The 25,899-nt window shown below is 36.4% G+C and overlaps 1 protein-coding gene across 2 annotated transcripts in view; it reads right to left on the bottom strand.

Moving 5' to 3' along the window:
• Nucleotides 1-6,758: 6,758 nt before the first annotated feature.
• The window catches only part of LOC128987242 (pinopsin-like), a 119,536-nt gene continuing 100,395 nt past the window's right edge, over nt 6,759-25,899 (bottom strand). For both annotated transcript variants that reach the window (XM_054407993.1, XM_054407994.1), the window contains 7 exons: nt 23,158-23,315; nt 22,404-22,563; nt 21,150-21,345; nt 18,216-18,348; nt 12,933-13,160; nt 11,249-11,464; nt 6,759-10,301 (listed from right to left, as the gene is read on the bottom strand). In XM_054407993.1, coding sequence (XP_054263968.1) covers nt 10,083-10,301; nt 11,249-11,464; nt 12,933-13,160; nt 18,216-18,348; nt 21,150-21,345; nt 22,404-22,563; nt 23,158-23,310 — 1,305 coding nt within the window. In that variant the 5' untranslated portion in view covers nt 23,311-23,315 and the 3' untranslated portion in view covers nt 6,759-10,082. The remainder of the gene's footprint in view (nt 10,302-11,248; nt 11,465-12,932; nt 13,161-18,215; nt 18,349-21,149; nt 21,346-22,403; nt 22,564-23,157; nt 23,316-25,899) is intronic.

The following is a 25,899-nucleotide window of genomic DNA, read 5'->3' as shown; positions in this document are numbered from 1 at the left end:
GAAAATTGGTCGTTGGGTTGTCCAAATATCGTCCCTTAAGTTCCAAGTGCAACACGTTCGAGGCACACAGAACGTGATTGCGGACACACTATCTAGGATGTACCATTCACCCGACGATCCTCCTTCTGACCAAGAGCAACCGGGTTGTGCCGTGCTCTTGGAGTTTCCACTCGCCTTTTCTGATTTCATTCCCCATCAGCTGAAGGATCCTGAGCTGGCAAAGATCATTGGTGAGCTTCAAAATGGGGGAGCCCACCCCCCATATTTTCTGTCCCAGGGTGCCCTTTGCTGTCGCGCTCGGCAGCGAGGTAAACCTAAAGTTGTGCTGCCTAGTCTTCTAATCCCTATGGTCTTTGAGTATTTTCATTCTTCTCCTGTGGGTGGGCATCTAGGTATCCACAAGACCATTGCGAAGGTTAGGGAAATGTTCATCTGGAAGGGTATGGATCGGGATCTTGCTGCTAGGGTGCGTTCTTGTCAAACGTGCTCACTGAGCAAGCCCGCTCAAAACTCTAAGTTTGGTTTGTTGTCATCTGAGGTGGCGGAAAGACCTTTGGAGAAGGTTTTCATTGACTATGTAGGGCCTCTCCCGCGTAGCAAGTCAGGAAATAAGATCCTACTTGTTTGTGTGGATGCCTTCTCCAAGTTTTGTTGGCTTTTTCCCTTAAGGAATGCCACTGCACAGCTCACCGTGCAGGTACTTCGAACACACCTCTTCCAACATTTTGGAATACCCGCCACCATTGTTTCCGACAACGGAACACAGTTTGTTTCCCATCTGTTCAAAAGAATGTGCTTTGGGCACGGAATCCGCCATGTGACTACTTCCCCTTACTATCCACAGCCTTCTCATGCTGAAAGGTTCAATCGCAATCTTCGCTCCGCTCTCATAGCTTTCCATGCTGACAAGCAGACCACCTGGGATCAGGAACTCCCTTGGCTTCAGTTTGCTTTCAATACTGCTCACCATGAGAGTCACAAGGCGGTCCCTTTCGAGCTGTTTCTAGGCTATCCGCCTAACAACCCGTTAGCGAATGTGTGGGGAATTGGCGACCTTCTGCCACCTCCTGGTGCGGCTGATGTCAAGGCAACTTGGCAAGCGGCCAGGAGAAACTTGATCAGAGCTAGGGAATTGGTCCGGAGGAAGCACAATCGTGGTAGAGTAGACAACCCTTTCCAGGTGGGGGACTTGGTGTTTTGTAAAGCTCATCCAGCCAGTTCGGCTGTGGACAAGAGAGCTGCAAAGTTGTGTCATCGGTGGTCAGGTCCCCACCGCATCCTGAGGTTTTTGACGCCTGTCACGGCGGAGCTTGGAGATCCGCGGACTGGAAAAGTGTTCCGGAGGGCGCACATTTCTCATCTCAAGCCCTTCCGCGGAACTCTTCCGTAGGCAATTTTCTTTCCTCTTGTGTCTGGGTGGGAAGTGCACTGGGCCAGAGAACCTGATCACTTCTCCTGTCCCCTGTGTTCTGCGAAGGAATTTCCCTCACAAAATTTTCCAGCTCTGGCCAGAGCAAACCCTGGGGGTGAGTTTTCCCCTCAGTTTGGAAGTCCCTTGGCGTTCCCCACCACAGACACTTGAGTTGTCTTTCAGGTCAATCTCTTTTCAGGAAGTGGGGGAGAGGCTTGTTTGTTTGTCCCTTTTGGAGAGGAGTGTCCTCTTTTGGGGAGGGAGGTTGAGCCGTGACTATTTCCACCGGGCGAATGTCACGACTCATGATCAATGGTTCAAGTGTTTTTTTTTTATAGTAGGCTAGTTCAGTGTTTCGTTGTCACTCCACGGCCCCCCGAACAAGGCTGTGGGTTTTGTTCTTATTACTCTTTTTCCGCCAGCAACTCATAGGTTCAGCGACGTCAGAGCCGTTTGCCTCGCAGAGGATTTTCAGAACAAATTTATCCTTTAACATCTGTTTCTATGCTTTATTTTTTGCAAAGCAGTTTTGTTAATTGTTCTTTACTTTTGTTCTGCTACGCAATGGTGTAAATTTATCGCGCCACGCGCGCCTTTTGGGTGAGTTTTTGCACATTTTTCTATAGTTAGGTTAGCTGCACATGGTTGCACTAGGTTTGGAACCTAGTCTTGGGGTCGTGGAACCCTTTTGATAGTTAGTTTCCCTTTTCTCTGTTGTTTTGGTATAATTCAGGGCTTTGCCCGAAATGCTAGGCCTAGAATTGACTGAGAAATGTTTGTTGGAAGGCCGCTATTTGAGAGAAACTGCCAAGTCAGTTTTGGGTCCTTCTGACTGTTTTGTGGTAGGCCTAGGCTTACAATTTTTGCTCAGTAAATGTAATTGTCTTAGGCTACTACTTCTGGTAGTCTTTTGTTTCTGTGTCCCGTACAATTTTAGTGTTGTTTTGTCTTGTAAAATGTTCAGTTTGTGTTACCCAGTCAAGTAAGGTTAAAGTCTTTTATTTTGCTTTGTCCTTGCCAAACTAGTTAAATTAAGTTGAATTAACTGCTCTTAAAGCTCCCCAGAAAGTTTGAGTCATTTTACTCAAGTTTTAAGAAAGTTACAGTAATTTTTAGTTTGGCAACTTTCCATTCAGGTTTGAACTGGGTAACCAAAAGGCCAACTGGTTTCAGCCTTTGAGTTAAGGTTTGGAATGGTCTGGAGAAGCTGCTGGAACATTTCCCCCAGCTTTTAAGACCATTCCGAACAAATTCTGTTCACAACTTTTGGAGAAATTAGCAAAAATACATGAGTCGTTGCGTTAGGCCTAAATTTTTGTTTGGAACGTTTTTTGTCAATTTTAAAGTATTTTTCTGTGTTTAGATGTCAATTGTTTTTGTTAACTTGTTCTTCTGGCCACTTTGGACCAGACAATTTAAATATTTTCTCTCTATTGGTGAAATTTATCACTGTCACATACCCGTCTAGCCTGCTGACACCTTTACCGCAAGTATTAATGTTACCGATCTTGTACTGTTTCACCTGTTAATTGTTTGTTTAAATTATTGTTATTGTTTAAAATGTTTTATATTGTTAAAGAGCTGTGATAGAGAGACAAACCTTGTAAAAATTTAGAGTTTTTTCCCTGAAAAAATATGTTAGGCCTGCTCAGTGAAATGTTTGGAACTAAATGAAAATAGTGAAATGTGTGTGACAGTGAATTTTGCGGATATGGACTTGAGCTCTCCTGGTACTACTGTGTTTCTGGATTTGTTACTCAGGGCCCGTGAGGAGGACTATGCACTGGACCGTTTCGACCTTGGCGGAGGAAATTTGTAACTCATGGCTGCCTCGTAGACCTTGGCCCCCTCTCCGCCCTGCTTGGTTCCCCCTCCGGTGCTGAACTTCTAGACCTGGCCCAAAACCCAACCGCACTACCGCAAGTTACCCACTGTCGTTATGTTTTTTGATTTTATTTATAAAAAAAAAGCAACCCAAGGGACTATTTGAAATTATTATTGTTATAGGCCTATACATAGTTTATTAATTGTTATTCTTTTTAAAATCTTAATTCTTTAGGCTACTTGTTGATCTTTTTTAAATTTTATAATTTTATTAAATATTCTATTGAATTCTAATTTGGGGCCCCTAAAGTTTCTATAGTTACCAGATAAAATGAATTTATTATAAGAGTCATTATATATATCATTGTTGTAATTTGTTAATTTAAAAGTTTTTTTTGAAAGGTAAAAGCTAGTAAGATTTATTTTTGAAATTTAGCCTATTTGAAAATGATTAATGAAATAATTGTAAGTTAGTAGGGTAAACGGGTATCAAAATTTTTTAAAGTTTAATTGAGAGTATTTAATTCATGTATTATTGTTAATTATTGTTGTTGTGTTATTCTTTTAAATGGTTAATTACAGCTCGTTTCTCTCAAATGGCGTGTTGTTCTTGAGCCTCCATCCATGGTTCTCATTTTGTTAAGTAAAGTTTTGTGAGCCGCTCCTCGGGCCTGCGCATGGATCACGCTTCCTTTTCGTTAGTCTGGGTGCAGGCGCGAGGGCATGGTTCATAAGGGCACATCTAATAGTATTGTTTAAACTCGTATATTTGAGAAGAATGAAATGTAAGAGCTTCCCAACTCATGTCTGGCAAACAGAACGAAGATGTAATAAATATTAAAAGACTCTCGGGAGAGGTTTAGGGTTTCTTTACGAATCTTTGAGCAAGCGTCTGCTTGCAATGACAATTTATTCCGTTTTTATGTAACTAAACCACCTGAACTATTCAAATAAACACGAAAGATATCACAAAAATACTCATTAAAAGAGATGGCAACATGCAAAAGACCTCAGTTTATATAACAATGAGAAAAGTATTTTTTTATACAATTGGCAGTTTCATATACAGGGTGGAGAAAAAGTCCCAGACCTTTTTTAAATGTATTTCAGGATAATTAAGATTATTTATGATAATATTTTACTGATGCTAATCCATTCTTGTTTAACACTGATGAACCAATATAAATCCAGTCAACATTCACAGATTATAGTGTAATGTTATAAATGATGCATAATTTATTTGTGGTTGGAGTTAAATTATTGCGTTCTTTTTTATGTTAAACACATTTTGGGTCTCTATCCTTTTCCTAGAATATCAAACCATGTTTATTTTAATAAGGAAAACAAAACAATCATGATTAATTAACTATTATTTTTTGTTAACAACTGTTTTGTTTGCTTTGTAAACATTATATTTTTGTGTTCATGGGTTTAATATGTAGTCAGTAGTTTTAATACGGTTACAGTTTATGTTTATGATCAAAACTCAATTAAAAAGATATAGTTTTCAACGTATTTTTTTGGAAATAACTAAACAGTATATATTGGTAAAATAAAGTTTACCTTAATATTTAGAATGACCGAACATTTTGGGATTGGAATTGTTTTAGTGGTGAATGTTTTTACATTTGCAAAGATAGCATACGATTAGCAATGTGGGATGTTTGCTTGATTACAAAAACTACTGATTGGTTTGTAATACATACAGGATGTTTATACATACAAGAATGCGGGGATTTTAAACGGTCGTAACTCGGGGACTATTAAAGATAATTAAACGATTTGAACGTCAAATTGACGGGAAAAGAATAAAGTTTTTTCTCATAATTTGTTACAATTTACAATAATTTAGTAAAATTTAGATTTTCATCAATCCCGGATTTTCATATGAGCGTAAAACTGGCAAAGTCTGTACGCATAGAGCGATTGGCGGGTTTATCTTATGTCTGAGCTGAATCTTTTTAGGCACAAAGACTCTTATCTTTTACGGCTAACATCATGAAGTGTCGATTTAGGTAAGTTCAATTGAATAATTCGTTGGGTAATCGGTGTTTTCAGACTTCTGATGCAGAATTGTCGGATTCTTCCAATATGTCATCTCTTGTTTTTAGCCGGCCACGTGAATGTCTTTTCAAAACACTACGGTGCCACGAAACTCATTGAACCAGCGTCAATTTCTTTGTATCATCAAGTAGATTTCAATTCAGTTTAATTTAGCAATGTATATAAACTCTGCGAGACACAGATTACACTCCATGCTATCTGTTGAGCTAACCGTCGTACTGGCGACTGACGTCAGGCGTTTGAGTCACAATGGCAGCCTATCACCCCGCACTTGTTTTGCTAATGCCAGGATCAAAGTTCCCTCCCTGCTACACGGGAAACAAAACTTAGTTATTTTAGCTTCAATTTGACATTTAAAATGTTTAGTTACCTTGAATGGTACCCAAGCAATACTTTTAAAATCCCGGTATTCTTTTGTAAACACCTAGTTCATATATATCTTTATAAAGATATGTTATATATACCAATTATTGTAATATTCGTGCTCGTAGTGAAACTTCTTTTTAGTTATTTAATACACACAATAACATCCAGCAATTAATAGCTCAGTGATATATTTATTTAATTTTTTTGTCTATAAAAATGTTATGATAACAAAAACTATAGAAAATAATACAATCCACAAACTTTACTTAACTTCAACTTAGGATCGGTAGCTCATGGCTGACCCCAATACATAATTGTAACTAACCCTTAGATAAACTTATCCAACCACCAGAATGTAAACCCCCCTTCCTCTTGACACAAATTCACCCCCCCCCCCTCTCTGGATACCAAGTTCACACTGTTACTTGGTTGCTCCTGTGCTATAGACACTACTATCAACAGTAACTCCTGCAAACATTACACATTTTCAGCTTTGTCTCAATAAAAAAGCTTAATTTACCTTTACCCACAGGAGTCCCAGCAATTACAAACACCACACACTGCCTGCTTGTCCATAGATCTACTTAGATTACTGGATTCGAAATGTACTCATGAACAACTTAGTCATGTAATTAATGTTTCATGATTTTAATCAAACACTACGATTGTATATCATTACTTTAAAGACTAAATTTGGTTTGGACAAGGCATGATCAAGAAATAGAAATTAATGACTTTTTTAGTTGTGTTGTGATTAATTATTTGAAAATTAGAAAGAAAAAGTATAGGATTTTATTTCAGATAGATATTTTAGAAGTTATACATAATAAAAAAAAATGCTGTTTAACTTCCTTTGTTTATTACGTTACCTGACTTGGAAATTAACTTTAATTGGAAACAATATTCTTTATTATACTATTCCTACTAAATATACTTAGTATTCCACACAAAATATACAAAAATGATTATTTGTCCTTGACATGAGTATTTTCAACGTTTTTGTCGTAGCAAACTTATAATTTACCAACTGGAGCGCATGTTGTGTGTTAGGTTTTTGCAAAAACATGAAAAGTGGGTTAAATAATGAAAATAATTCTACAATAATATAATTTAATTAAATCTTTAAAATTGAACATTGAAGTTCGTAATAATAAATTTTACATCTCAATGCACACAGCTTGCATAACTCTAAATACGTAAACTAACTGTACACTAATACTGGTTCGCTCAAATACAATACAGTTTTTGCAATGGTGTATCATATTAAAATGCACGTAAGATAAAATATACATATCCAAAATTGAATAAGTACCTATAAATAATTTTGCATTGAAAGTTCATGGGACGTTTTTAAAATAGACTATTATTACAACATAAAATCTTAAACACGTTATGAATACGTTTAGGCTGATTTTTGTACAAATTAAAATGCAAACGAGTACTCTTAAGAAATCTCATTTGCATTTATAGTAATAATTTTACTATTTCTTTGTATCAAAAGCTTAACTCAAGTGCTGGTGTAGAATAAAAAATACATAATTAGTGTAAAAGACCAATTTTACGACTATAACATCTTTCCGTAGCTTGAATAAATTTTAAAAACGTTTAAGTTTTCATTATTTGTTTCACAGTCATTCCACGTATATAGTCCATTCACAGAATTTAGGCAGTTTAAGGGAAAATGTCTCTGAGTTCTATTACCACTTTTTTAAATATTTTAGCAGATCAGCTGTTCAAAGTTAGGGTGAGTTGGATATTGTCTCCCTCCAAACCGCCCAAATACTGTAAACGGAGTATATTGCTAGCAATGCTAAAATTCAAGCAATTCTTCGATTTGTTTAACAAGCAGAAACAGAATTACTGATGAATAAGTATTTGAGCTACAACAAATTCAACCTTAATCTAATATTTATACCGAAACTAACACTATGTTTTGTGTTCAGTGACAGGGCCATTCAGAGATGACAACAATGCATCTCACATCCAACATATTACATCCATATCGTCCCAATCGCAGCAAATCGTTATTGAGTTTTGAACATTTCAGAAATAGTCACACTGACAAGCAACAACCATCGATGAACACTTAACACTATAGAACAAGTATGCGTTGTTGGAACATGTAAGAGAAATCACTGTAATGTGTTTTTTAGACCATTGCACTATTCGTAAAAAATGTATCTTCTATATTGGATAATAAGTCTAAGGAAAATTCTAAAATTGAAAAGAAGTATTTTCCCACTAAGAACCTTTGAATTAAATTTAAACTCGAGAAAACCGATAGCTTATATTTTTAGAATACAATGATATTAAATTGGCTTATAAAAGTCACTTTTCAATCTAGTATATATGGAAATCATGAGTCTCTGTATGTTATTCTTATCATCGCCATATTCAATGTTCTTACTTGCAGTAAAAAAATAATAAAAATGGAAAATTTTTAAAAATTAGTTGCGTGTCCATGAGGCAAAATGCTGTAATTATACGTTTAATTGTCTATGTATTCATTACATTTGGATGAATTATATATCTATTCTTTTATATACAGCTAAAACTTTTGATAATTTACAACATAAATACTACAGGACAAACTCTTAGTTTAGAAGGCAACGGCAAAAGCTAAAGGCTTAGAGAATATGAACACTACATTTCGAGTTTTAAAGAATTCACGCTCGTATAACGTGAAGCAGTAGAGCAAAGTGGAACTTTAAACTATTTTCTAAATGCCATAGGTACTAATAGGGATACAAATACTTCTCTAACAAACAATAAATTACGAATACTTATAAACCATATAAAAGTAATAACGCTTCCATCACAGACTCCTATTTTAATATCACATTGTCAATTTTATACTATATATAATAAATTCGTATTCAAGTATCTTATACACTATCTTTACATTGACAAACAGTCTTTTAAAATACTTAAATTGACCAATTAACAACCATATAGCATTGTGGACCCTTTTTCGTTAGCATTTCGTTTCAATATTTAGATATTTACTGTTTTTCCCATGATTATGAAATACAAAACGAATTATAAATTATATTTTGATTGTTTTTTTATAGGTTCGTCCTTTGGATTGATTTGAAATGTAATTATTGATTTAACATATTTTAGTACAACAATATGTTACATCAAGGCCATTCATAGTAAAACAGTCAACATTTCAAATGAGAAACTATTCTCGAGTGCAAATACAAAAGGAAATGAGAAAAATATCTTTTTGGGCACAGAATACTTCATTCGGTGTTCTCCAAACATTATTTGGTATGTTTTTATTCGTTTGAGTGTACAGAACAAAGCAGTACCAAATTTAATCCTAAGTGTAATTTTAAGGAACATTATTTGAGATGAAAACTATTTTTTAGGTTTCTCTTTAAATACAAAATACATTGCCCCAAGACATTATTTTAAGTACAAAACTTGGTTAATTATGCAAATAGATCAAAAATATATTTTACAATTTAACAATATACTGAAACAAATCAATAAGAAAATTCTATGAATATTTTTTCAGAAGATCTTATAAGACTGCTTCAGAAAGGATCCACAAAATCTCTTTTTTAGTGACGACTCAAAGATACGGTTTTATAATATCCCAGAAGTTCTCTCCTTTTTGGTCCCCAAAGCACCTTTGAGCTGCCCAACTATGTTTGTAGATTACTGTCCAGACCTTGTTAGGGATTCAAAGAATATTTCTAGGAATCATAAGTGCCAATCTATGAAACGCCCACCGCCTAGGTCATGTATATTTTTTGGTTTATAAGGTTGGCGGCTTTTTAACCTTGCATTTGTTCGTATAGGTAGGCATCGGGCCTGTGCGTATTTTTTGGCAAAGTAAGGTTACAGTTAGCTGTAAACGTTAACTGTACAGATAGAAAGCAGTGGCAGGCACTCGGATTCAAACCCACAACATCTTGGGCCTGAATCCGTGGCGCTACCGAATGAGCCACCGACTCCTCAAACTAAAGCCAGCTTAGCGAATATTAAAAATCCATTCCTTCAGAACTTAAGTTTGACTACATTTCTCATATAATTGATGTAATTAGGCCTATGCAGGCTGAACGAACAAGCAGACATTTATTAGATAATTTCAGAAAACTGATAAATTATGTACTATATTATAACAAGCTTTGTGTTTCGGAATTTTTAACAAATTAGGTGATAATAGGTGGTGGAAGGATATTTGCATCATTTTATGATTTTTTTTTATTTAGAGCCGACGAAACCTTTCTTGTTGCACTATTTACAAGGTTTAAATAGATAGAAGGATCTGCGGATTTAGTCCCGATGAGAGACTAATATTTCAAATTTTACTTTTCCTTTTACAATTTCCTCCATATACCTATAGTGATTCAATCACTACCAGGTCTGGACAGTCCCTACTTTCTCACGTAACAGAGAGAACAGCTTATAACACATGTTCAGCGGGAGAAGAAGGTTCACTCCTCGCTGCGTTTTTGTTTGGCAGCTGTTGAATCTCTAGTTGACAACACTCTGCACTCTTCTCTCTTCTCATCATCTGTTTGGTCTTCTTCTTCTTCTCCGTTGGTTTTCGGATCTGAAACGTCCTCTTGGGGGTTGGATCGACCTCGCTGACTACGCGAGATGTGGTGGTCTGCTCTCGCCCCTGTGACATAAAAAGAGTTGATAAGTGTTATTTTCTTTGTTAGATTGTACATAGCCTCCTATAGCACTCTTGTGATTTACAGAAGGCTAAGTTTAAACAACAATTATAAGGTCCATAGGACATTTTTGAGTTTGATTAAACATAGCTCATCCTACCCTTGCATTATATGTAATTAGTATCTATTACTTCGGAAGCATTCTAGAATTAGGTTGGTTTTTACAATGCAGTCGTATTTTTTTTGGTACTTACGTATTATACGGAGGCCACTTATTTTACAGCGCGCTGCGGCGGTTAGGTTAGGTTGGGTTATCATAAGTTTTTATGACTCATCTCGTATAGTTCGATTCATAACGAAACTAGGAAAGTTCTACAAACATATTTATGATAACCCAACTTAACCCAACCGCCGCAGCACGCTGTAAAATAAGTGGCCTCCGTATAATACGTAAGTACCTTTTTTTTTACAGAAAAACCCTTTTTTGGCCTAACATCATAGGATTGTATCTAAGTAGTGATATATGTATGGCTGGTATCATACTCATCACACAGGGACAAGGTAAGTTCTAAATACATCACAAAATTATTGAAAGCCTTCCTTGCCAAATATACTTTTTACAAAAAGAAGTATACCGTAATGACTATTCAAGCTCTTAAAGTATTCAATTGTTGAATATAACTACCAGTTTTTGAAAAATGTCTCCTAACATGAAAGCGTTTGATAGGAACTTGGGTGTAGGCTGACATCGTTCGAGATAAACTGACTGTATAACTGTCATCACTACTGATTTGCCCTTGTGTTCTTAATCGAAACGATCTTTGACCGTAATTAGGTCACAGCGCAGAATAAAAGCTTCTTCATCGCTAAGCATGGTGATGCGTTTAAACAGTCTATTTTAACGTATATTGAAAACTCTACAGTACCAACAAAAGGAACCTATCACAAGTACCTGCAATATAACCATGAGGCTTTTAGAGATGTTGATGCGAGGGTTGGGAGAGAAGAAGTTGAACCGCTGAGCTCCACGGCGCTTTTCTGCGGCGTCGTCGTCCCTGTCCAACACCGCGGCGCTCTGGTTGGCCTGACTGTTGACAGTGGCTCCTACATCCCCTGATGTCTCCTGGGACAGATGCACTCCCAGTAGCTTCTGCCACGCCGACCGGAACTGGACATGAACATTGAGTAAAATTTGTGTTGAGATTTAAGAAGATTGTGTATATGTTGACCAGCACCACGATGCTATTGTTGGCCTGACTGTTTTGACAGTAGGTCCTACATCCCCTGATGTCTCCTGGGACAGATGCACTCCCAGTAGTTTCTGCCACGCCGACCGGAACTGGACATGAACATTGAGTAAAATTTGTGTTGAGATTTAAGAAGATTGTGTATATGTTGACCAGCACCACTATGCTATTGTTGGCCTGACTGTTTTGACAGTAGGTCCTACATCCCCTGATGTCTCCTGGGACAGATGCACTCCCAGTAGTTTCTGCCACGCCGACCGGAACTGGACATGAACATTGAGTAAAATTTGTGTTGAGATTTAAGAAGATTGTGTATATGTTGACCAGCACCACTATGCTATTGTTGGCCTGACTGTTTTGACAGTAGGTCCTACATCCCCTGATGTATCCTGGGTCAGATACACTCCCAGTAGTTTCTGCCACGCCGACCGAAACTGGACATGAACCTTGAGTAAAAATTTGTGTAGAGCTCCAAGAAGATCATCTATGTACCACCATCATCTGGACAAAGATGCTGCCAGCAAGGCAGCGTTCTGGTTGGCCTGACTCTTGACGGTAGCTCCTACATCCCCTGAGGTCTCCTGGGACAGATGCACTCCCAGTAGCTTCTTAAGCTCCAGTAGTGCCAAGCCGACCGGAACTGCACATGAACATTGAGTAATACTTATTTTAAGTTCCAACAAGATTATCTCTGTACCACCATAGACTAAACGGGAGTATGTTTTATCTATGGTACCACCATCAATTTCTCTAGACAAATCTTATGATGCCAGCACCACAGCGTTGATGTTAGCTTATTTGTGACGGCCTTCTATGGTTTGGCCATTTACCCTGCAGATACACATTTCAACAATGGGTTTATGAATTTTGTGTGTGATGTGTTAAATCTATCGTCATACATTCTTCTAGTAACGTTTTAACAAATATTTAAGAAGGTTATGAAGGTAGAGTTCATATTTTAGTTGGTCTTTTCATAATAACAGATTTCTTTATGGTATAAGATTGGAATGTCAAATTTTGATATCTTAGTCATATAAAGTGGGATAGTATTTCGATGGTGATAGTGAACAGAGATGTTAGCGTCATCAAGAAGAGCATATTCGTATAGAGCTTAAACTGAAATAGCCATTTTCCACCCTGGGTTTTACCTAGATATATCAACATCTCTTCACTTATTTATCTCTTCACTTCTTCTTCTTCGTGAGGTTCCAGTCCAGTGAGCTGAAACCCTAATGGACTGAGGCTGTTTTTGTCCTCTTCAGCCAGGAATCTATCTGTTCAAGCAAGTCCTTTTCCAATATTTTACACAATTATTAGCGTGACTCGCAACTTCAATAACTTAATTAACCCCAAACAAATTAATTATATACGCCAAAGTGACTCACTTACCTGTGTGTTCAGCCCTACATATATGATTGGGTTGTAGCAGATACTGCTCTTGGCCACCAGCGCCGGCACCACAGCAATGCCCGGGTGTACTTGTGTGTCCCCGAACTGTATGATCAGAGCGAGAACCGCATACGGCGTCCAGGCGATGAAGAAGGCGATGATCATGACAGCGACCATGACTGCAACCCTGGACTCTGCCTTGGTCACCGTGCCCATGGCTAGCATGTTCTGTAAAGACCCGTTTATCTCTAAATTTTATGGACAACCAAGACAGAGTTTTTAATCCTTTAGTTAGTTAACAAAACAACTTTAGTATAACAAGTGTTTTAATAGGTCTCTTTTTATTTGAAACGCATCCCATGTTTCATAAGAATTCGTTGCAAAAACTCAAATATACAAATTTTTATAAAAAAAAAAAACACAAAAAGTGCAGCCAATGAATGGAAAACGTGTAAACTATGTATTTATTCCACACCCGTGAATAGGACGAAAAGTGTTGAATTTCAGAAAAAAATCTCATAGAACAATAGTTATTTGTGCAACTAGTGAGAAAAGTGAGCAATTGACTCACTCGAGAGAAATCCTTACTCACGAGCCGTAGGCGAGTGAGGAATGGTTTCTCGAGTGAGGCAATTGTACTTTGAACTCGAGTTGCACATTATACTTTTCCTACAGTTACCATAAAACAAATAAATTGGTGAAGAAACATAACCTATTTTTACACAGAAGTGAACTTTTAATATCACATTTAACGTGAAGTGACAAATACAACAGTACAACAGCTGACCAGCTGATTTACAGCCAGTGCTGCCAACGTGTTTCGCGTGCATACGACGTTGCCTGCATGTTACGCGCTCACTATTTCGTGCCTTCACATTGCAAATCTGGAGTGAGACAAAGTAATTAGAGTGAGACAATGTTAACATTGTCTCAATGATGAGCGAATTGGCCACTTTGCTTTCTCAAATCAGTGAGAGAACATGTACATTGTTAGGTAACTGTAGGAAAAGTTGCTTATTAAATTTTTTTTTGAAAACCATTACTGTATGGGATAAATGCACAGGAAAATGTTCATTGACTGCACTAAAAACGGTGGATACCTGGTTAACGAAACTTTTTTTTATACTTCTTTCCAGATTTTCTTTTTATAATGACCCATTGGACCATTTTCTAGAGTTTGGCTGTTTCAGTGGTAACATTAGGTAGTTTGCTTACCAGAAACCCGGAATACCCTTTTAAATTAGTAGTAGATGTAGTAGTTAAATGTTTGATTAATAAGTAGGTAATATTAATTATTATCTGCTGTACCCGTGCTTCGCAGCGGAAAGAAAATTCAGTTTCGAAGAACGGGTGTCCCCTTTATATCATAACATATCTTGATAGCCTAGTTAATAGTATCTCTGGGTTAATACAGCAAGTAAAGGGTTATAGAACCTTTTTAGAATAAATAATCAATGTCAAAGTGTTATACTAAATAAACCTACCTCATAGAGTTGTGTAATAGCTATTTACATTACAAGTGTAGTAAGAGCGTTTTTACATCACGCAGGTGAATGTTGTGCAACGAGCGGAAGCGAGTTGCATAATTCACTTAAGTGATGTAAACACGCTCTTGCGTAACGTGTAACGTACAATATTTTACCTGACCCGACAATTTACATGGGGTTACGTACAATATTTTTCATTATCCATTTCATTCATCTTCTAACAGTAACAGTAACGTTCTTTTACAAACAAAAGCTAGGTTAGGAAAATACTTTAAAGCATAACAATAACATTCAAGCGCACAGCTGATTTCTAGCGTTGTACGTCGTTGGCTCCATAGAGGTATATTTTTTAAGTTAAGCACTCAATGTTATTTAAATGGGTTTCTTTACATCACCGAGTGAGTTTTTGATACTTTACATCACTCGAGAAGTAAGGAAGTTGTATACATCATGCATGGGATAGGGAAGTTTAACATGGCGGGTTAGGTAAAATATTATATTTAAATTCTTTGGGTCAGCTGTCTGAAAATGTGAAATAAGCATTTGACAGTTCTGATTGTTTACATTGAAATGTCAATGCAAAGGTAAACATTGTGAATTTTCTCATGCTTCCATGGAGACCAATTAATTAATATTTTACTTTTGAAAACTTAAACTCACTTAAAAACTTTGGACATCCAAGGGGTGTAGCCCGAGATGAACTCAGGGAAGCGAATGGGCTTAAGACATTCCTAGATATGAAGGCAATCTTTGTGTTTAATTTTTGGTGTATCGGTTTAGTATTTTAGTCGTGATAGCAGCACAGACAGACACACAGACTGACAGACACCACCTCAATTTTATAATAGTAAAGGTATAGTTTACAGCTTTAAATCTTGGAAATCAAATTTACATTTTGTTAATGTTTTGAAAATATACTAAATTAGCCAAAAATTAATTTATACCAATTTAATACTTATGGGTTTAATACGTTGGAGTTCTTCACATACATCGAGATAACCCAAATCACTAATTAAGATAAATACTGACAAAGCGCAATATGTCGGTGGCTCACATCAACTACGACGAGTTTGATTAAAAAGACCTTAAATTTAGCAAAAGATACTATCCAAATTATAAGGTTCAGCTAATAGATGTCCATTCATTCAAAGCGCAAATATCAAGGTTAGCAGGGAACAGTTTTGAACCATCAAAAAAGCTATTAACTTTTGCCAGGGGTTTACTGCAAACTTGTAAGCATTAGCTGATTACTAAAACCACTCGGCCACCGAGCCGTATAGACTTACTTCCGCTACGGTTAAGCTGCGCGCGCACTACGGCGGCACGGCACAGACGGGCGGGCGGCACGGCAATTTTTAAAAGTTAATAACATTGAATGTCATATGAGTGCGCCCACTACGGCGGTACGGCCGGCAACGGACGTTCGGCAGCTTCCGCCGTTTGTTAAAAAGTCCGGGAGACAGAACTCCAGGACATTTCCGAGCTGCCGTGACGCCCGTACCGCCCGTACCGACCGGAACACTGCACACCGACCGGGCGGGCGGCACGGGACATCCGCCATTCTCAACTGATCTCTGTCAAAGTAGCAGTGTTTTCTTGTGTTGTAAACATAGATGTTAGTAAGTTTGATTTTTCTCTTTGAGAAATACCCGAAACTGTACACCATGCGACATCCGGAATATTTTAATAACGTCCGGCGTGACAATATATGAGCAGAAATATGATCTATTATGAAACAATCAGGTAAGTTTTACACACAATCCTTCTACAATATCAGGAAACAAGGTGTGGAACTCTCCAAAACTTAGTCTTTTCCTGTTTATGTGGTGTATCTAAAATCTTTGCTTGCACCTTCTTGTCTCCTCTTCCTCTGCCAAAATTAAACCTACTATCACCACTCTATCTACATCCATTTTTACTCACAATTTTTAACTCGCAGACTGTCAACTGTCCTAAATTGCGGATGTGCGGATGTCCCGTCCCGTCCGTCCGTGCCGTGCCGCCCTAGTGCGCGCACCCCCTCTTAAAAATGCCGTCCGTGCCGTACCGCCCGTCCGTGCCGTGCCGCCGTAGTGCGAGCGTAGCTTTAGAGTTAAATCTGCCACAAGCTGTTCTACGCTCGAGCGGAAATAAAGTGATAGATTGACTTAATGCTTGATCAATTCAAAGATTAATGCGTTCATGGTGATAATATAGGGCAAATGATTTGAACTTACATTCAAATAATACCGATCGCTATATGTTTGTGTGTGTGTTTTTTTTTTTTTTTATATGCATGATTTAAATTTAATTATAAAAGGTGATTTTTTATGCAACTATATTGAATCAAACGCATTAAAATAATTTAATGACCATGCTAATGAATCTATATCCTTCGTATTCCATTTAGTATATCAAAATAAATTTGAGCTTATGGGTAACACGGCTAAATTAGCACCGGGGCCTTGTTTCATAAAACATAAAATATTAAATGTTAATTATTATTACTTTCTTTGTATGCTGAGGTAAAAGATATTTTACAAAATACAAAATTTAAGATGTATTTCAATCCACGTTTGGTTCCAATAACAAATAACCTAAAAATTACATAAAAAATTTAATGTAAAGCTTACATGTTACATTAGTTAAATTTAAAAGCTAAAATTAGAACATAAGTGTGCGATCACGTGCTGCAAACACAAAATGGTTATTTTTTTACTAAATCGCTTTAGTTAATTCACAACTGTAGAGTTTTTGTTCTGGTTAAGTGCAATTAATCAATGCTCGATATAAAATTGATGTCGATAGTGAGTTAAGTATTCACTTTGATAAACAGAACATGTTAAAAGGTACACAACATTTACATTTGACCATTTGGTGAGGTAATAACATGTATGGCGCCGTAAAAGCGCAAATTAATTGAGGGATTAATTTGCTTTTAGCAGCTCTTAGCTTTTGAATCCTTGGTTGATGAGCTAAACTCGTTTGAGCATCTGACTTTGTGGATTTCGTGGGAAATAGATTTATGTGTTTGCAAGGTGATTCATCAAACAAGTAACATACAAGTAAATAAGGAAATATGGAAATGAAAATGTATTTAAGATTTCCAACAAAGGAAGAAGGACCCATTAACGAAGGATTCACAATATTTTGAACCAAAATTTAAAAACAGGGAATGATTCCGACTATTTATTTTTTCACATAGGTATATTAAGGAAAAACGTAATAGCCAAAAAACAATATACCCCAATATACTCCATAACTATTATTCTTTCACAATCTAAAAAATGGACCCCTTTCAAGTCCACTTAAACGTGATGTATGTTGATGTTGATGTATGTATCTACAGCAAACTTCATGCTATACAGGGTGTCCAAAAAACGTTTCTGAACTTCAAGTTATGATTTCTTATACAAAAAGTAATAAAAAAAGACATTTGAAGGTATGTCTGAAAATGAATTTTTACCCAGATATCAACCATTTTCTTGCTTACACATAAACAATTTTGTTATTTTTTCAACCGATCATTATTGAATATGATATGTATTTTATGTTAACAATTTCAAAATGGCTTTTGATTTTTTTGGCTTTAAGCTAACATGAAATAAATGAGACCGTTTTATTTTACATTTAAAATTTCCTTTCAAATTACACCAGGTAAAATTAGTTACAAAATTAGTTGCAAAATAAAGTGAAATCTGGCTAAGTATGTCAGGATGCTCCTTTCACCCCAAAGTTCTTTTGGACACCCCGTGTAAGTTGAACTATTAATATCATTTATTCATTTGCAATATGCACATTCATTGTTGAACAATACCTTTCTCATGGTTCTGATGATGTTGATGTAGGAAAAGCAGATGACGACCACGGGCACGACCAGCCCCAAGGCAAACAGAAATACGATGTAGGTCGTCGCATTGTACGACCTAGTCTCCCAGTTAACGCTGCAACTGTATTGAAACATTTGGTTAGAAAATGTTTTAAATTGGTGTCCTGAAATTAACAAGCCAAACTCCGAATTGATTCCATTGTTCAAAATTATGAAAAAACTTGGAATAATTTTTTTCCCAAATTTAACAAAGAGGTTAACCAGAGATCCGCCATTTTGTACTTCTTCTATCAAGTTAGAGTTCATCATTTTAACTTTAATCATAAGTCTAATAAAGATGATTGAAACAATCGAATGTTTAAAAATGTGCACGTAAAGGATACAAAATGGTGGGTATCTGGTTAGTGAAGTGATTTTGCAAAGAATCGCATTCTTTATTTTTAACAATTGAACCATTTTCCGGAGTTTGACTGTTTACTTACGAGACAATGATCGTAAGTTTCTATGTGTGTATCTTTGTATACATGTATAGAATAGTTTACAAGTAAAACATAGGTTACAAGTCTTGCATTTATTGCAAGAAAATCCATCCATCCAAGGACCATTGGATACATTCGCAACTGTAAGTGCAAAAATAACTAAATAGGTTTTTGCAGGAAAACACGTGCTTTAAAACCGTTAAACTGATTATTTGTACGCGACAGGTGCAAGGAACGCTAATCTGCTCGTAGCACCAACTGAAACTGCTCCCCTCGTATTGAACAAACAACTGGAGTATTAAGGTCACGGGACCTTAAGTCAAGTTTGTTTAGAGATAGGACTGCTCCTTTTATATGAAATGAGCTAGCATAACTTAGGAGAGTTAAATACAAGACTGTAATAGAAAGTAGCATCGTGGGTTGTACTATTTTTCTATGGAAAATACGATTTTCCATTATTTTATGGGGTTTTATGGTAAAATTAGAATTAAATTTCAAAAACAGGAAAAAGGCCTGGATATAACATTTATTTATACCAATAAATACAGAATTTAATCAAAATCGGATCCCAGGTGTGGTTCTGTAGCTTTGTACACATAATTAACTATTACAAAATACTATATAATATTATTGTAATTCGTATTTTTTTTGTAGGCCTATTGTGCTTTTTACATGTCCGAGGTCACTATGTGATAACAATAATTGGCATTAACAGAAATGTTGTCACTTCCAGTAAAGTATAAAAGTACTTTAAAGTAAAACCTCATATTGTAGTTTTTAGTATTTTACCATGTTTAGGTTTCGAAATTCAAAGATTATGTCTTGTTACTCATACTTGGATAGGTATGCTAATTTTGCCATATGAGAGTATTTCAGTGCTAACACCTGCTGTTGGACGGGAGCGAGCTAGAGCACGGGATTTTGGTCTCCGTGGTTCCGGATTCAACTCCCACCCTCCACATTGCCAATGTAGTTCAAGCAAATAAGTCCAAATAAGGAAAAATAGAGGAACAAATCTATGTATTCCCAATTTTTTTTAAAATGTGTCGGGGAGGGTCCCCTAATGAATATATGATAGGTGAGAATAAAATCACCCTGCCGCTCTCTGGTGGTGGGAGGTGTAAATGCCCCAATTTGCGGTTTTTTGCTTATAACTTGAAAACGGGGTGTCGTAGCTTAAATTGTTTAAAGTAAAGGTTAAAGCTTATTAAATTTGCTACAACTTTGATCATATACATTATTAGTGAAAGACGCATAGTTTCTGAGATATCCGGGCTTAAAAAAAAATAATGTAAAAAAAATGTCATCTCACATTTTTTGTAAAATCTCTTTTGTTTCACCTTCTCTGTTATTTTTCAGAAATATTGACGGAAAGAAGGTTGTAGAAATTAAATGTACTTCAATAGTATTTATAACAAGGTAACAAGGTCCTTTATAAAGGAATAACAGAGGGGAACCGGAGTTTTGCCAACGGGTGTCAGGTAGATGGGGGGGATGCCTTCGGCCACCTCTTGGTGCGGAGATTTGCCAACGGTGGTGGTGGGAGAAAGAGTGTGACGGAGGGAGGTAGAGCGATTGTCAGGGTTGTCTACGCTTGGCAGTTATGCGCTTGTCGCAGTGGGTTGGGTTAGGTTAGGTTAGGTTAGGTTAGGTTAGGTTAGGTTAGGTTAGGTTAGGTTAGGTTAGGTTAGGTTAGGTTAGGTTAGGTTAGGTTAGGTTAGGTTAAAAATTCAATACATTTCCTTTCACAGTCAGAGGTGCAAATAACTCCATTACTTTGAACACAGTCAGCATCCTGCCTGGTTTGTCCACCTTTAGCGGAAGCCACCCTCACGGTCACGTGTAATCTCTCTCTCTCCCCCTCCCGCTCTCGCACAACCCACAACCGTTGGCAAAACTCCGCAGTATGTGGAATTCATGGATGGGGACCCTTTCTACCTGATACCCGTTGGCAAAACTCCTACACTCATAACAGAGAAGGTGAAACAAAAGAGATTTTACAAAAAATGTGAGATGACATTTTTTTACATTATTTTTTTTTAAAGCCCGGATATCTCAGAAACTATGCGTCTTTCACTAATAATGTATATGATCAAAGTTGTAGCAAATTTAAAAAGCTTTAACTTTTACTTTAAACAATCTAAGCTACGACACGCCGTTTTCAAGTTATAAGCAAAAAACCGCAAATTGGGGCATTTACACCTCCCACCACCAGAGAGCGGCAGGGTGATTTTATTCTCACCTATCATATATTCATAAGGGGACCCTCCCCGAGACATTTTTGAAAAAATTGGGAATACATAGATTTGTTCCTCTATTTTTCCTTATTTGCTTGGGCTAAATGATGTAAATCCGCAGCTCTAGGCATAGCCTAACTTGCAAAACGGTTCTGTAAGCCTAGCATTCTAGGATGTACAAGTGGGACAAAAATGATTGAAATTACCTGATGTTAGCCGCCTCGTGGACGTAGGCGCCCCAGCCGAAGAGTGGTGGTGTAGTGAGGACGAGGGAGTACCCCCAGATCCCTAGTATGAGGTAGGCAGCCCCTCTGTGTGTTAGATGACGAGATCTGAACGGTCGACTGATGATTACATACCTCTCGAAGGACAAAACTGTCAACGTTGTTATTGAGCTGATGCCTGCAACGAAGTTTAGGCACTTAAAATGGCAGCTTTGCATTTGGAACTTTGTTTTGGTTTAGTTCAACACAATGAAATTGTGTGCACAAGGTTTTAACCTTGTGCCGTACAACTTTTGTTTCTGTGCATGAAACCGTTCCAGCGAATACTACGTTGTATAAATACAAAGGTCGATGTCTAGGTGAATACATTTTTGGCAATAAATATTGTAAAATATACAATAAGATGCAACGAACATTCCTAAAATTGAAACTTTGCACTATTGTATGCATGAGTTTTTAGCCTCCAAATAACTTGCATAGTTCCTTACATTCATTCTAAATGTGTGGTAAACTGAATTGTGGCGTTTTTAGGACATGTTAAAATTTTAGAATAAAAAGCTTTACAACTAATTACACTTATTTGAATGTAATCAACGATTGAAGTTCATGTGGTTAAAATTCTTGAACTTGATATTTTTCCCTTCTCAATCTATTACGATACTTTATGATTCGTATACAGTAAAATGAAGAAGAAAACTGGTTTTATTAGTAAAATTGTTTACATTATATTTCTTTTGAACACAATCAATAACAAACTAGTTCAACGTTCATTAAAAAACAAAAAAAACTATCCAGCGTGTAAGTTAGGTGTACGATAGTTTCATCTAACAAATGTTTACGGTCATTTAAAATTATTATAGCAAGTTTTGTACTACTGCTTGGATAGATTCGATAGCATATGTTTCAAGACATGTTTCATGTCTTTCCATGACCACATGCATTTACATGCCATAACGATTAGTTAAAATTTGTATTCAGTCTATTTTGTAAAGGCAGATCAAAATATGTACATTGTTGTGATTGTCGGTTGAAAAGTAATAATTGGATGAAGACAGGTGATTTTCACTGAAACCGGCTAATTAATACCTTATTCGTTGCTTTACAGAAGAGTTTGAACAAACCGGTAACCTCCTAGTATCAAAGTCTATAACCACAGTCTATATACCTCATCAAATCAAATCAAAATGCCTTTATTCTTGAGCGCTTCTCAATACAATCCATGATACATTTACATACCTAGGAGTGACATGAAGAAGCCATACACTGCACACATGAGTCTGCCGAACAGCCAGCGTCGTGCCACAGCAGACGCCAGGGTCCATGGGTTACCGAGGATAGACACCGAGAAGTCGGACAGCACCAGGTTGAACAGGATAACGTTCAAGGGTGTCCATAACTGGAGCAATTGGAAACAAAAGTTTGTTATTACAAACTTTATTAAGAACCTTATGAGGATAATGCATTCAAGAAATCATCACTGAATAGTAAAAATAGTACTGTACGACCTAATCAAATACCATTTCAATCTACTTTAAAAACATCCTGAGGAGGGAAGTTGGCAAAAACCCTTTGCCAGGTGGGAACAAGTTTCTTAGTCACACCATTCGAAATCATAAAACATTTGAAATCTACTATGGCTAAAACTAATCAGCATTGGGAACCGAACTATAAAATGTGTTGAAAATCAACTTTTGTACATAAACACGACTATTTATATTCAAATATTGCATTGTAGGTGATCACGTCTATCACATAACCTCTCTGCATACCAAACCCCATAATCTAAAACTTTTTGTATTTAAAGCCATTGTATAAAACTTACCAAGCATGTTTTTCAAATAAAATTATACATCGCATCTACTTATATATATATTATTTTATTTAAAAGACTGAATAATGTTTAAAAATTATTTATGAATTCATAGAATATTTCTTTCAAGCATTAAGCTACAAAGCAAATAAAAAGAACAATAATATTCCATGAAATTACCTGTTTTTCTCGAATCATTAGAATGATCACGATTAGGTTTGTGAAGAACCCGAAGAATCCTATGAAGAAAAGTGTGATCGCAGCCGCTATGTAGCCCTCATGAGGCATAGGCAGGCCCGACATGGGCGACACCACCACGTCTTCATCGGGCATCTACACTACACAAACAATACAATACATCAGTCAAGCTGCTATGTAGCCCTCATGAGGCATAGGCAGGCCCAACATGGGCGACACCACAACGTCATCATCGGGCATCTACACTGGACAAACAATACAATACATCATTCAAGCTGCTATGTAGCCCTCATGAGGCATAGGCAGGCCCGACATGGACGACACCACCACTTCTTCATCGGGCATCTACACTGGACAAACAATACAATACATCATTCAAGCTGCTATGTAGCCCTCATGAGGCATAGGCCTACATGGGCGACACCACAACGTCTTCATCGGGCATCTACACTGGACAAACATTACAATACATCATTCAAGCTGCTATGTAGCCCTTAAGTTATTGGCATAAGAATGTCCGACAAATGTGAGTCAATATTTAGTATTGATCCAGGTTTACCAGGTATAACAGATTTACTAGTATAGGTGTAAAAGTCAATTGCAATAAACAAGAAACGCCTTTCATAATTCCCACCCACTTCACATAACAGATCTTTATTATACAGTGTTGCGAAAATGTGTGTACCCTACCTATTAACTTTTCAATTTGTTACACCAGGAAAACCAAGCACGGCACGTCTATATATGGCATAAAAGTACACTTTTGGTTGGAATCCCAATGTTGTCCGGAACCCAAAAATGCCTTACTGTGGGAGCAGCTCAAAGATGTTTAAAGTAAAGCTCCATCAAGTGACACTTTATTTTAAAGACCATGAGTTTAAAGGATTATCGACGAAAACTTTAGGTCTCTCTCTCTCTCTCTCTCTCTCTCTCAACCGATTACAGAATGGTGACAATTGTTTTCATCAGTCTAAAGGACTTAATTTAAACATATTTAACAATATTTAGTGTTAACTTTTTAATGGGTTGTAGAAGGAAAACTTATATTATTAATACCGAGTCTTCTGTTAGTGAAGACTAGAGGTATACATATATATCCATAACAAAATGGCGGAATTTTTTGTTTTTCATCAATCCCCTTCGACTTTGATGATGGCATCTCAACGAAACATGAAACAAGATTGTTACTTTAACGATGACAGGTATTGTAAAAATAAAACTTTTAGTCAAATAATTATTTTTGAAGATAAATAGTCTCTATAAAATGGTTTTATTTTGTGAATTCAACAGACATTATTCTCCCTTGTACTGTGTTACAAGCTTATGATATTTCTTCAAGACTTCTTAGAACCGTTATTCGATATCGTTGTTTCAGAGTTCTAAAAAGAACAATTCTTTTTATAAATGCAAAATACGGAATTTTATAATATCGGTGGTCTTGGAACAAGAGAACCAATTTGTGTGTATACTTTCATTGAATCAAGAGAAAATGCCTCTGGCATGAAAACACATAAGCTTAAGAATAACATCACTGTTTGTACCAAGTTTGATTTGTTCAAATATGATCATGGGGATGGAATTTTATGCAATATGTAAAGATAAAATACACTTCGTCATTTCTAAACAAATTAATCTGTTCAAAATAATTTATTACCCTAAGCTAAGGCTAACTTTACACTTGCAATCGGAAAGTCCACTGTAAATTTCAAAACCATCCAAGATAATAAATTTATAAAAAACTGTTATTACAAGTCCATTATTCACCATTCACTCTTATCATACTAGAACATTTTTGACCAATTTCAATACAGAATTCCCAGCAGATGTTAATAAGTGGTAAAGTAATGATAAAAAAATATCTAAAAATTTCCATCGTTGTCCTTTTTGGAAGAAAAGTCCAAAACAGACAAGCCTTAGATTTCAAACTAAGCAAATTGATTTTGTAGTAAAACTAAAATAATGAAACTTTATTTTATTCAAATGCGCGTGTAGCCATTAAAGTTACATGAGTTTGAGAACTATTGTGATGGAAATTGAGTAACACTGGCAGAAATCCAATATGTAGATTGGAATTGTTGCTGGCAACAAAAGTCATCAAGGCGTTGTTTCGAGACATGTATTTTTATGTACATTTTGCAAACTGTGTTGATACATAATATATACAAATCTGTTTTCGTTCAGTGCTATTTTATTAACGATTGGGGTAATATGTAAAAAATGGGGTATTAAAATTTCTGCGCTTAAGCAAAACCAAAATAATGGATGGCTTACAGAACAGCAAACAATCATGTTCATTTAAAAAAAGGATCTTAAAATTGTTCTAATAAATAAAAAAAAATATATTTTCGATTAAAATGTAAATTGCAACCTTTTAGTATTATAGACAGGTCTAGAACGCTCGTAAATCACGTATTATGGGATCACCTATGAAATAAATAACCAAATACACCCAATGTCCAGTCTAGTGTTTTTTTTGCTCTATTTTTAAAGTATTAATCAAGCAATCTATTATATTATTAAAGTGATACAATCAAATTTTATGTAAACGGTTAAGGCCATTTACCAAATAAAAATATAGGCATATGGCATATCAAAATGAAGCTTAGAGTGTGTAGATTTGCCGAAAAGTATTGATATGGACGAACTCCCTAAGGGCTCTGCCCCACAGGCTGATTTCCAAAGGGCATGTTTTGAAGTTAACGCTATTCGAATAATTTAGTGAAC

Source organism: Macrosteles quadrilineatus, unplaced genomic scaffold (genome assembly GCF_028750875.1).
Source record: "Macrosteles quadrilineatus isolate MER2022 unplaced genomic scaffold, UCM_ALF_1.0 Scaffold_2__2_contigs__length_208266976, whole genome shotgun sequence".
NCBI lineage: Eukaryota > Metazoa > Arthropoda > Insecta > Hemiptera > Cicadellidae > Macrosteles > Macrosteles quadrilineatus.
Note: the sequence above shows the minus strand (reverse complement) of the source record. Positions and strands in the feature narration are given on the sequence as shown.